Source organism: Phasianus colchicus, chromosome 8 (assembly GCF_987193195.1).
Source record: "Phasianus colchicus chromosome 8, bPhaCol1.hap1.1, whole genome shotgun sequence".
Taxonomy (NCBI): domain Eukaryota; kingdom Metazoa; phylum Chordata; class Aves; order Galliformes; family Phasianidae; genus Phasianus; species Phasianus colchicus.
In genome coordinates, this window is record NC_143443.1 from 30,642,171 (window position 1) to 30,655,694 (window position 13,524).

Consider the following 13,524-nt stretch of genomic DNA (forward strand, 5'->3'; position numbering starts at 1 on the left):
TTAAACTAAGCGCATCACTCCTCATAGGCATTTTGCAGGAGGAAACCTTGCCAGCTGATAGCAGGTGTTGGATCAGCAGTCCTTCAAAAGCAAGGCTTTGGTCCAGAAAGAGAAGTACAACTTCCCAGAGCAGTCTGAGGAAAGGTTTCTCACTTAGACACCTGCAGGTTACACCACATGAAATTATGTCAGAAGGAACTGTTTTTCAGCCAAGGGCTGTCACCCAGTTTTCAAGCTCAATGCTAAACCTATGAAAACCCACATTTATGGCAAATGTGAAAGAGGAGGAGGGACCTGATCTCTCTACAAACCATTGTTTCTGTCTGAAATTGCTAAGATGAAAAAGCAAGATATATAAAAGACAAATTAAGACAGAGTCTTCAGAAGGCACAGAGAGGTTTGGCAACTGCTTTCTTTCTCATTTTACTTTTTTCACTTCTTCAATAGCATGCTTTAAGCAGTGTGAAGATGTACTAATAGGACTGTTCTTCCTAGCTGCGTGCTTAGGAATTTTTCAGGACATTACCAAAATATCTGTTAGGGAACAGATATGGCTATGGACCTTGAATGCTGATGGCATTATCTGTGTACAGAGGTAACTATTTTGGTATGTTCTGTGTGCTCTTTAAAGCAGTATTTTAATACGTGAGCTATAAAGTACAGCACAAATGAGTCAGTAGAATTTAGAGTAAATATTATTTCTCTTTAGAATTATTATATGATTTTTATATAAAAACTTTTCGTAAACAATTTAATCTATATAATCTGCTTAGTTACTCTGTCAGGAAGATAATTCATTTTCATGCCTACATAATTTGCCAGTTGTATTTTCTAAACAAAAGGCCTGGCATTAGTGAGAAGTGGCTGCTTCTTTAAGCCTCCAAGCTACCCAGCTTTTCACCCCCATTTTGGGTGACTTTGCAGGTGTTAAACAGAATACTGCTGAAACAGGAGGGTCCAACTACCAAAGATATCACTCTCAGGGCTGTTTTCATTACACTTCATCATCGTAAGCATATGGTTTCACTTCCAAGTGTTTAACATTTCCATTTCCTCAGGAAATCATTCTTTCTGTTTTTTAAACTTTTGAAACTGGAGGGATATTTTTGCTGGCAGGCAGGCCGAGCACGACACGGCGCTTGACCCCAGGGATCCACCATTCCTGCTCCCTCCATCCATGTCTGCCCCCTGCCTGTGGGCAGCAGCTCCTTGGCACGGCTCTGGGTGCCTCAGCTGGGCCTCTTTGAAGCAACATCTCTGCTATGCTTTGCTCCTTGTGCTATATAGCTATCCACTGTTTGCTGCGTGAGCTGAGAGAGGTGTTTTTGTTTCTCAGTCCATGCTATGCCCCATGCATCCCAAGAATGAGCTGAGAGCAGGATCCTGGAGCTGACTCGGTGAGGTCAGTGCAAAACCAGGGCCTAAGAAAATACTATATGTCACCTACAAGGAATGAAAACAGTTGCATCATGTATTTATTGTCTGTATTGGTATATCCAGCACTTAAACGAACATTACCAAGGAGTGGATGGCTCCAGGGAACTGGTCTGGCTCTTGTGTTTTTGGAGATTATTTCTGGTATTTCCTTTTTCCTCATTACAAACGGGTCCCATTCCCATGTGCTGGCCAAGTCAGATACTGCTGAAGTGCAGCATATCGTCTCACATCGTGCTCATATAATCTTTGCGTTTAGATTATCTACATCTGCAATAGTATTTGTCTTCTTGTTTTCTTTTCCTTATGTGTTAGTAAGTACAGTTATTCAAAGTGCAATTTGCACGCTTGTTTAGCATTGGGGTGTGTTTTTTTTTCTGTACCCTCAGAAGAATAATCATGACAGCAGAAAGCAGCATCAGGTAGATGCAGCTGCATCGCCCGAGCTTCAGTGTACCTCACCTGGGCTCCAGCTTCCTGCCCATCTCTGAGACACCGAGAACTGGCATTCTCATGCACTCGAGCACTTCCCTCCCTCCTTTGTCTGCCTTAGTGCTGTGCCTGACTACATATTCCTTCACCTTCTTGCTGAGAGAGTTCTTGGCCAAGTAGTGTGAACTTGCAGTACTTGCAAGGATAGCTCAAGGCTGCTCAGCATCATGCTTGGCCTCTGGTCCTGCATATCTGTGTTATACTGTTCCTCTTGCAAACAAACCAGTATCCCAGACTTGTTGCTGATGGGTAGATAGACTAGCAGTCGAGTTAAGATTTACACAGTGATTTAGATACAGTGCTATTTGCCAGCAAGTGCCAAAACACTGCAGTCTTCTGTCTAGATTGAATGAAATCTTGATCCCAAGTGGGCTGGCAGGACCAGTCAGAAGGTGGTGTGGGTGAATTGTCCTAGGCTGCTTCAGAAAACCTGAGCTGAGGTAAAATCCAGCTAACCCCAGCCTGTATCCCCACACACCATGAGGGTGCTGCAGAGGTCTCCTCCTGAAACACCGCTGCAGTTGCCTGTGAGCAGAGCATGATGCCAGCACGGTCTTCCTCACAAGAAGTGTTCTTGGGGTGCTCCTGACATCAGGCTGCCATGTGAAACCCAACTGCCACCCAGACGCAGCCCAGAAAGCCCAACATGTCCATTTGCCTCTCAGGACGGATGTCCTGGCTTTGCAGAGCATGGTCCTTGGGTGCAGCCTGTGCCAAGCAAGCCCTTCGGCTGAGTGCCTCCGTGACAAACAGACTTGTGCCTGCAGAATTTGTCCTTGTGGGATCTGGAACGTGGGGGGACAAAGCAGAGGGGAAATAAAAGCCATTGCGCAAGCAGTTCCAGGCCTGAGAAAGAAGTAACCAAGGCACTGACAACTTGTGTGGGTTTAGTATGTCTGTTTGCAGTGTGATGTTATGTGTTTAGAAGCTGGTTGTTTCCATAATAACAGCAACTGCCATATGGCAGCGAGGAGGGTGGTGAGAGGAACACTTAAGGAAACACAGTATGTTGTTTGACATGTGTGTGCTTCTAAAGGAATAACGTGTCTCCAGCAAGTACTGTAACTCCAAACAGGCTGAGAGATCTGCTGCTCTCGCCAAAAACATCCACCTTGTTTGTACTGGTGCAATCCCAGTTCATGATGGCAGCCCCTCTCAGATGTTCTCCTGCATAGTAAGGGACCTTGTGCTTCAGCAGAGGCTGGTTCTGGGTGCAAGGAGGACCCAGCACAGGGAAACAGCATTTAATAATGTTTATTTATGGAGAAATAAACTTCTGTAGAGGAGTACAATGTGAAACTGGAGTCAGCTAGATGTTGTATATTCCAACTGCAGGTTAGTGCTCTGAAAGTAAATAAAAATTTTGAAACCTTTAAAAATACATATTTTGCAATAAACGTTTAGTAAAGAGTGAACTGTACATTTCCAGAGATTAGGAAATATGCATTACTTCAATGCATATCTGGAAGGAATCAGGAAGGTCACAAATTCCAGCTTCTCCTGTAATGCTCCTGCACTTCTCAGTGTATGACTCACATTTCAGGGACTTGACATTTCCCACAAATACTGCCTGTGTGGTACCTTTGCAGAGTACATGCAATTCCGCCATGGAAAAATGTGAAATTATTCATGAATAATAGCTGAATGGCCTTTGTGGTAGTTTTAAATACATCAGCCCTGTAAAACTGAGCCTGTCTTGTTTGAGACATAAACCATTAATTACATTTGTACTTGCAGATGTGAAACGTGGTGGGGAGAAGGCATTTCTATTTGGGATCATCTTTCTGCACTCACTTGCTGTGTTTTAAACTCCTAGCCAACCCAAAAGGCAAAGCTCTTCTTATTTTCATGCTTCTCTTCTCTTTATTGCCTCTAGAGAGAGATTACTGCAGCATATGTGAAAAGCAGCCGATTGGAAGGCTTCTCTTTCGGCAGTTCTGTGAAACCCGTCCGGAGCTCGAGTGTTGCATTAGATTCCTTGACTCGGTGGTAAGTCACTTCTTGTGGTATCTTGCAGTGCTTTGCAAACCCCATGCCTCAGCCACAAGCTGAGGAGCCCTGCTGGCAGAGCAGGAGGAGTGAAACGTTGCTCTGAAGGCACAGTGATCAGTTTACCTGCACCCTGACCTGGCAGAGATGTGTGTGATCAGAGTAGTGCTGTTGTGTAGCTCCTTTCTTGACAGTGCTCTGACTTCAGGAAATCATACTTTCACAGGATGTAGGATTGTGTCTTCTGGAACTGAGCAAGCTGTTGGCAGGGGTGAACCTAGCAGCTCCCCAGCACTGTTGGAGATAAAGGGGCAGTGCTGCACCCAGTTTGGGACCAGCTTCAAGGGACATGAGCCATCAGGAGAGATGGGAGACAGGCAGCCGTCCCTGGTGCAGGCAGAGCCTCACTTAAGGCCACAGCACAAGCAGCTGGGCTGTTGTGAGTAATTGTCTTCTGATATCACTGCAGTCGGCCGTGCTAGAAGGCAAAGAAAAGGAAGAAAAGGAAGATGATGAATGGACTGACAAGAGGGGATGATAGTAATAATGCCTCACTCTTACCAAGCCTCTCCATCAGTAGATTCCAGGGTGATTTACAAAGGACATCCTGATTGATATCTTGTTTTTTCAAATAGGAAAACAGGCGCACAAGGTATAGAGATGACTTTGATTGAGGTCAAGAAATGTGACAAGCCTGCTATACAAACCCAGCACCATTTCCCACCCCAGTGGGCTCCCAGCTAACCCAGCCACCGAGCTGGGCCCCCAGCCTCCTGGGCAGACTTGATGTTTGTTCCCAATCTGGCAGCGTTTGGCTCTATGTAGTGCCAGCAGTAGCTGCTCACAGTTTAAAGATGCTCACTGGCTTCCTTGCTGGGAGCCTCCTGAAGGGCAAGGCATAGATGAGCCAAAAGGCTGTATCTCACCACGCAGGCAGATGAGCTGCCAGTTGTCATCACGAAGTGCCTTTGCTCCTAGCTGGTACTAGCTAGAGAAACGCTAGTCAAAAGCAAAGCAATGCATACCAACAGGAATATACATATATATTTTTTATTTTATATTTTTTATTTTTAATTTCTGCTGTGGCTGAGCTATTTTGAAGTAGAAGCCGATGTGAAGGTTGCACTGTTGTAAAAAGAGTTTGGGAGGGGAAATTTCTCAATTTTTAATAGTACCACAGCTACTATAACAAATCTGCATTGCAGAAAGTTTTGAGTAAAGTCATATCATAATCAATTTTAGGTGGCATATTTGGTACCATCCAAATTCATAAAACCATCTTTGAACTTTTGTAAACTTTTTTACTTGATTAACATAATTTAAAACATCCTAATGTTCTTGTACATTTTTATTAGACTTGTTTTGCAGCTTGATTTCGCACTTAGACTGCTGAAATGTAGCAGTGTGTTGTAAAATTGACCTTTTCTTTAGATGGCTTACAGCAGGATTTGGCTCAAAGTGTTACTTGCAGTAGACACTAGGTCTCTATGCTACCATAATAACGAATGATAGAGCAACACACCCTCTGCAGTAGGTTAAAAACACCCCACTTAGTGCTTAACAGAGTATAGAATTACCTAGCACTGAGTGACAGAAGACTGTACACAATCAGCTTCACAGGTAAACCAAACGAGTTCATTTTCCCAAATGCACATATCTTGATATATTGCAGCACTGTGCTTTTTGACTGATAGATGTGAGGGGTGTATAGAAAATTCACAGTGAAGACAATACTTGCATGAATGGAAACTAATAGTCCTTCTCAGAGAATACATGCAACATCACCTCATTAGGGATTTCCTCACTTCAGCATTAAGTGTATTGTTTAACAGTGTGTTGTTTAAATGACAAACCAAAGAATTTACCCTCAGATTTTTACAAGCTAAATCAGCACACCCATGAAAAGGTCTCTATAAGAGGTTTTGAATGATTATATTTTGCACCTTATCTTCCTAGTGCTGGTCATGAGTTTCCTCAGTGGGAAGGCTTAGCTCTCAAGGGTCATGAAATAGCTACTGCTGACAGTCAATCTGTGCAAGTATGCTCAAGGCAAGCACAAAAGCAGGAGGATGCTTCAGGTACCCTAGATGTGCTTATTGCACCCAACCAACATCTTCTAGTGAGGTGCATGCCATCATGAAGCACTGATTTCATGAACAAAATGTTGAGCTGTGTGGAGGTCTGAATATTTGTTCTTCTTTTTAAAGCTAATTAACAGCAGTCTCCTTTGTCGATTTCAAATTCCAAACAAGTTTGCTCCCAGCCTGTGAAAATCCCTGCATTATCCAACATTAAGGTCTAGCAGCACAGCCATTAAGTTGGATGATGGCTACTGAAATTCACCCAGCGGAGTCACACTGTGTTGAGTGAGTAGTGGGATTCAGGCCAAGGCCTACGTTAGGCAAAAAGTCCCATAATGAAACCAGAAGTTTGACTTTAAAGCCCTATTCTGAGCCACCAGGAACATGAAACTTTTTTGGAGGCCACCTGCTGTAACAAGCTCAGAGCAGAAAAAGCCAAAGCTTTCTTTGGCTTAATTACTTTTATAATGAGATATGCAAAGCTTAGCTTTTTTGTAATATCAAATTAAAAATAATAATAGAGAAATGTGTTTAGTTGTCCATCAGAGGCTCAGAGGGCTTTTTGTAAATTAAGAAATAAGAACCTATCTTTTACAGAAAGAAGGTGAAGCTAAAAGCACAGCTGGGTGACTTTACCAGGGCACTCAGTAAGTCACTGGCAGAAGCTCATAATTGACCCCTCCTAATTTTTAATAGTTTTTTAAATTGTTGTTGTTGTTGGGTTTTTTTAATTGTGAACTCAGTTGTCTGCAAGGAAAGCAGAAACTGGGGCTCGTGGGAAGAAACCAGATGAGTTAGTCACCCAGCAGCCTACCAGGGATCTCTATTTCCTTACTTAGGTGCAACCAAGTTTTGCAAGAATTCTCCCAGCTCCTTTGCCTCCAAAGGCTGGTTAAATCAACCAGACCTTGAGCAGACTTGAGTGCATATGGGAAAAAATCTCCTCTCTGCTGGACATTTATTTCAGCTGTCAGTTGAAATATCTAACCTGTTCTGATGTAGTCTCCCACAAATCTAATTTTAGCAGCATCTGTTTTTGTAATGTTTTGTTGTTGTTGTTGTTTCCTGTACTGTTAAGCAGTACTCAGGCTGGCTTTCTGAAGGAAAAAATCATTTGTATTGTTGCATTCTGCATGTGAGTGGCTGTGTATCTATTAGTTCCCTCTAAAACTCATTAATACCTTGGCCACTTTCAATTCATAACTGAGATTAAAGTGCCCAGAAACTGAAAGTTTCTGCATGTCTTCTGAGAACAGTTCCCCAGTTATTAGCCACAACCTATCAGTTGTAAAATAGACAGATACATTTGTAAAATACAAAGATGCATGATTGTAGGCAGTAGGTCCCAACATTAACAGATGAAAGTAATAAGGCTCCTGCTTCTGCTGTGGGGTCAGTGTGAGTGACTACAGTGGTCCTAGGCTACACAGAGGCAGTAAGGACAGAGAGCCACCTCTTACTATGGATATTGTGCAAACAATTTCATGGCTTCAAAAGATAAAATATCCAGTAAAAAGAACCAATGGTTTCAGCTTGTGCCTCTGAATATGTGTGCTTACACACATCACACGCTTATCTGAGCACATAAACAACAAGATCTCCCATGAGTAGTTCACTGAACTCTTATGTAGCCATTCAGATGAAGGAACTGTTCAAACAAACTATTATCATTACACGGAGCTGTTTTATGATTAAATCAGCTCTCCATAAGCCCTTAACAAAGAATTCACACACAGCTCCAAAGCACACTTTGCTGTGCTTACAAATATTTTAACAACGTCATAGAGCTTTCTAGCTGTTGAAAGACAGCCATTAAAATAAAGTGCTGGGGGATACATTTCCTGTGCTGAAAGGCAGATCAGTGAGCAGCTAACCCGTTAGCAATGTACATTTCCTTCCCAGCCAGCCTGTGCCTACAGCACAAGGAGGTGACATTGCAGCAGGGACCTCCTGCTGGTGTCCTCTCCTCAGAAGGGGTGCTGGCTCTCTGATTTTGCTGTGCTATTGTAATGAATACTTTATTGCGAGTCTCTTAAGTCACTTTCCTGTTTCATCTTCTCCCATTCATCATTTTTGAACTTTTTTCATTCTCAGGGGAGGATTTTTAACGTCTTAACGTGGATCAGATTTAGACTAACTGGAGGGAGCTGGGAGCAGAGAATAGCTAATTCTGATCAAGGAGAACATAACCTGGAGTTATTTTCTCACTAACCTATGTGCTGTTGTTTTTTGCGCTGAAGTTAGATAAAAGTACATGAGGAGAAAAGTAGCCCCAGTGCCTCTCTGGGTTGTTTCTGCTTGTGTTATCCAGGCACTGGGGCAGAGGCTGAGAGACACTATCACTTCGGGTGGAATTTTCAGCTGAATGCTTCACTACACATTACACTTATCTGGGGTAACAGGATGAGCGAGCATCCATTTAGTGCCATTTGTAAAAAATGTGTCTCTCTGTTAGAGAGATTTCATGTGGTTAAGTCCCTTGCATGGTATATAAACCATCTGTGTATGTGTGTCTTAAAGCTGTTCAAGGCTTTTTCCATCAGAAATGCCAGTTTGTTGATATCAACAAACTCATTAACTCAAAATGTGTTTTTAAACAGTCAAAAGGGCTCTTTTTTGTCCTGTGCTTTAACATGAAAAATGTGGTTTCAAGTTAACTTTTCATTTAGAAATGTGAGTTATTATAAATCCCAGCTGTTTGCTTTTTGCTTTCCAATTTTCAGTCACAGACTTTAAATCTCAGTGGAGGCAAGTGCAAGGATGACTGTTAGAGCACAGGAGAAATAAGGGAGCAAAAATCAGAGATCCAGAGATTGAGGTGGAAGACAGCAGGCTCTGCAGCAGTTAGGAAGTTGAGGATAACAGAGGAGGGTGTTGGTAGTAAGTAATGGTATGAAACTGGGACCAAAACATGGAAATCGTCTGCCGGTGCTCAGGATTTGACTCTACTGCTCCTGACTTCTACTGAGAAACCTAAACCCACTCTTCTAAAATCATCCTTCCAATGTCCATCTCCTGTTGTGTACAAGAGACTGACTCCCGCAGCTGTGCCCTACCCAGCCAGGGAACTGGCAGATACCTGCTGTGAGTGACAGTCTGCCTGGATCCAGAGTGATTCCTTAGGCTCTGTTTTCCATTTTACACATAGTTTTAAACCACGCAGTTTCAGGAGGTCAAGGAATGTTAAGATGAAAGTAAAGACAATATGTCAGAATTAAGGTTGCTCATGTGAGCCACACTGGTCTTGGTGACTCAGCCAGTTTCATCCTAAATGCTCTTTTTCACTCAATGCTTAATCTTGTCTGTTGGTTGCAGTCTCTATCCAGCCCTTACTTGGTCATCCCTGAGGCCATGGCCTGATCACAAAGAAGGTCACCATCACATTTCCCCATCCCATCTCCTGTGGCCCATCCCAAGGATGGTTGCTGTGGAAGGACAGGCACTTTGCACACCCATGTGTACATTTAGCTAGGTTCCTTCTAGGGAAGTAGGAGCCACCTAAATAACTACCTCCAAAACAGCAGCCAAAGACAAGTTAGCAACAAACGGCAGTGAGCCCACATCCTCTCGCTATTTCGATGGAAGGATCCATGCCTGTCTACAGAGAGAGCCTTCCCTGCGGCTTGTCCCATGTGGTCAGGGTGACTGTAAATCCTCCCCTCATTTATGAGCAATGAATAGGGCCCTGTCTGACCTAACTAGGGCATGGAGAAGCTATTAGACTTCAGAGCAGGAGCCTTGAAACACATGCCTGGATTCATCAAAGGAATAATGGAAAATATTTTGTTTCACATGGATTTTAACTAATAATGTTATTTCTAGAAATTAGGCATTTGCAAATTTTAGCCATGCTTTTGAGTATTGTGGAAGAAGGGAATGAATCTTGTGATTTAAGCACAAGATTGAGAGTCAAGGATGTTGGTATTTTTCCCAGGCATGCAACAGAGGGAACATGAGGAAGTGACTCTTTATGTGTGTAATTCTGCTTGCAGTAGCTATCTATGGCTGAAAGTGCACCACTGTCTTGTGGTGCCGAATGGCTCAAAAGTGGCACTGAGGGGAGAAATAATAATGAACTCAGAAACAAAATGAAGCAGGCTTAAGTACTTGAGCTACAGTGAAATCAACACTGTTCACAGTTATAGTTACTTTTCACACCTTCACTTGTCTGTCACTTCCTATCTTTACCACCATCCCATAGCATTTTCTGAGAATGTCAAATGCAAGTATAAATAAATGTTCTTTTTATCCCTTCCCAACTATCTTAAGATACTGTGTGTGTGTGTGCTTAGTTCTGCATATGTTAAATCCCATCAAGAAGTGTATTTCAAAACACTGATCCAATTCCAGCAAAAATTCTTTCTTCAGCTCTGTCCCGATTTGCTTACTGTTTTATAGTTCTAATGGGACACTGAATTTTTGACAACCTTATGATGTATTTCAAGTGGCAAAGGATGACTCTGAATCAGTTTTTATTTACTAGAAAATTATATCCTAGCAGGATCTGCTACTCCCAAGCAAACTACATATTGTGATTTGTATGAGGTATTGCTTTTCTGGAGTCTATATATTCACCACTGGATGTAATGAAGAGAAAGCTAGCAACTTTATGGAAAATTTACTTTTGTCTGGTGTATAAACATGCATTAGATATACCACTTGCATTCCTGACATAAATCCTTGTTGTCAGAGAGTTGTATGGCCAAACAACACCTTCAAGAAAACATTCTGTCAAGAGATTACTGAAGTACTTTCACCTATATCAGTAAGAGGACATAGCTATTATAGAACAGACTAAATGCATGAGATACTGCATCCAAATTTATTACCTGTTTGAGAAATTCACATTTCTCCTTATATAAGCTAAGATCTTGGCTTACATGTCTTAATATTTAACTTTCAAAGCACAATCACTCTTTATTTCACCAATCCAGCTCCAAAAGGAGGCACTGATACTTACCATGGGCCAGGCCATGCACTTACCATGCACACATGAATATTTGATGTTCCAAATCACCATCCTGCAGGTCTCAAGCTGATGTGATGACCAATGTTTGATAATGGAGGCAGATCCATTAGGAAATCTGTTAGCCCAGCTTCTTTTGGCCTTTTCAGAAAAGTGCAGTATTCAGAATCTGAAAGCAACTGAAGGAGAAAGAAACAGTTATTATCAGTTTATCTGTAAGTAGCATTGATTTGAGGACTCAGTAATTCTCCTCGTCACTTCCATGACAAGGCAGTGCCAAAGAGTTCTTTTCTGACAGTTTTCTGTGCAAAAAGTTTTGCTTGGGTAGAATTTTTTTTCCTTAAAATACATTGCTTTGGTTTTCTTTTAGATGAAAAACTCCTAGACTGTGTGTGGACCTAACCACAAACTGTAAGGGGCAAAGTCAGATGCAACTCTGACCTTTTAAGAAACTGTTCCTTATGTTACCCTTGCCACTGCTTTATGCTGTAGCAAGGAATTGTGGAGAAGACTGCTGTTAAGATGCCATAAACATTTGAGATTATCCATGCTTATAGGGCTGAAACAATACCTATATTTAGATAGCATCTAAAAGGACAGGAAAATGGATGAAAGATGTTTTTTTAAACCCTTGTAATAAGTTTTATGAGTACATAATCGGTTCATCCCCAAAATGGCCACTAAAAGAGAAGCACTGCTCTTGTGGATTTCAGCTTTCAGTGCATTTGTCATCAGCAGTACAGGTTTGTCTGGGTTTTTTGCAGTCCCTGTCATTTCCCAAACCAAATCAGATTGTCATTCTGAACTGTTCAAACAACCTGCTATGTGTATGTTTAAGTACGTAGCTTTAGACTTAAGCTACAATAGCTAAATCAGCACTGGCCAGATAGGTGGGTAGTAGCATTATTACTACACTGTGGTTTTCATGTCATTCCTGGGTCTGCTTAGATTGGGTATCCATTGCAGCCTTCCTTCCTTCGGATTTATTGTATCACAGTCAGAGCAGTACATACATCTTTGAGTGGGCAATAGTTCTGAAGTTTGTACTTCTATGTGTTTGCCAGTTCAGTCTGATTTACTTTCTTTTTTTTTTTAACTTCCTCCTCATTTATCATCTTAAACAGCTTGTATTGGACCAGGTTACTTAATTGGTTTGGCAAGATTATCTGGGATCCTTTTTCTAATACAAGCAGTCATGAAAACTGCTAGGCTGACTTTTTTTTCTTGGAAAATCTTTTGATCCTAAGGCTAAATCTTTGTACCCTGGGCAGTGCCAAGTTGGAATGTCTCTAAGAATTTGTCGTTATCATTTTGTAACTGGGACTCTATGCAGCATGTTTTTAATTTGAATGTCTTCCATGATTCCAAAACTTTTACTAAAGTGACTCATGTCTTCATAATGCAGCAGTAATACTTCTTTGTTTTTTATGCTGTCTCCTCTCTTGTTTTATCTGCGTCCTGAGAAATCAGCCTAAGAAAATGGCTCTCAGGCCTGCCTTCATGATCACATGACTCCAGGATCACTAAAAGTGATGGGCAAGTCTTATGGCACTGTAGAAGGGATGCTAGGCCAAGGGAAGCATGTAAATGAATAGGGAAGACCCATTCTTCCAATCAGGCAGCCTACTGAAGGAGTTCACCTGGTGCTTGAAATACCGGTGTGTCAAGAATTAGCCAAAAAATCGCTTTCTCTACTACTGAGAGAAAAAAAATTATCTTTTGTATCCACTTTTTTCTTTAAGGAAAACCCAGGAAGTTACTGTCTCTGGTTACTTTCTGAACACTGTTTTGGCAAGGCTGTAAAATATAAAGGAATTAAATTGTATTGGTGTTAATTAAGAGATATAATCTCAGAAAACAAATCACCAAGGTTTGTTCAAAATATTGTGGAAGATTTTTGGACAGTTTGCATGTACAGGTTTTAATTCCATCAAAAAATTGTATTTATTCTCCAGATTCTTCAGACAGAACGTTCGGTTAAGACCACATCCAAAATGAAGTTATAATAGTGAAATATGAGTGCAAATATTGACAATTTCTTTATATCTGTTCCAGGCAGAGTATGAAATTGCTCCAGATGAAAAGCTGGGAGAGAAGGGAAAGGAAATCATGATGAAATATCTCACCCCAGAGGTAAGGGGCAGCCAAAGTGGTATTACTGAAAGAATGCTGCAAGGCACACCTTTGCTAAACGAGGTTGTTTTAGGCTTTCTAATATAATTTTAGAGCTCTAAAATTTATGATGGCAATCTCTAGTGTATAAACCTGCAAGTCTTATACAAACAGACAGAAAATTGTATTTTAATCTGTAAATTGGCTTTTAAGGATGAACTTGTGCTTACTAGAGGCTTAAGTCATCTGTGGATGAGAAGGGGCTTCTCTGTTCTCTTGTCCACGTGCAAAGCTCTGCATCCATGTTGTAGTGCAAGACACCTTCGCAACTTTATCAACTGGTTATTTTTTATTTTGTTCAAATTTGTGGATTTTCATATATTGCTGGGTAGGAAGCACCAGCAAAGATGGGTTTTGGTAACAGATGTTGTATGTTGGTACAAAAACTTA

General features: G+C 41.5%; 1 protein-coding gene across 2 annotated transcripts in view; it reads left to right on the forward strand.

The window, feature by feature from the left end:
• The window catches only part of GRK5 (G protein-coupled receptor kinase 5), a 166,460-nt gene that overhangs the window by 99,464 nt on the left and 53,472 nt on the right, over window positions 1–13,524 (forward strand). For both annotated transcript variants that reach the window (XR_016468870.1, XM_031597397.2), the window contains exons 3-4: window positions 3,803–3,915; window positions 13,018–13,095. Coding sequence is in view for 1 of the 2 variants with exons in the window: in XM_031597397.2 (XP_031453257.1) it covers window positions 3,803–3,915; window positions 13,018–13,095 (191 nt within the window). In the remaining variant the exon portion in view is untranslated. The remainder of the gene's footprint in view (window positions 1–3,802; window positions 3,916–13,017; window positions 13,096–13,524) is intronic.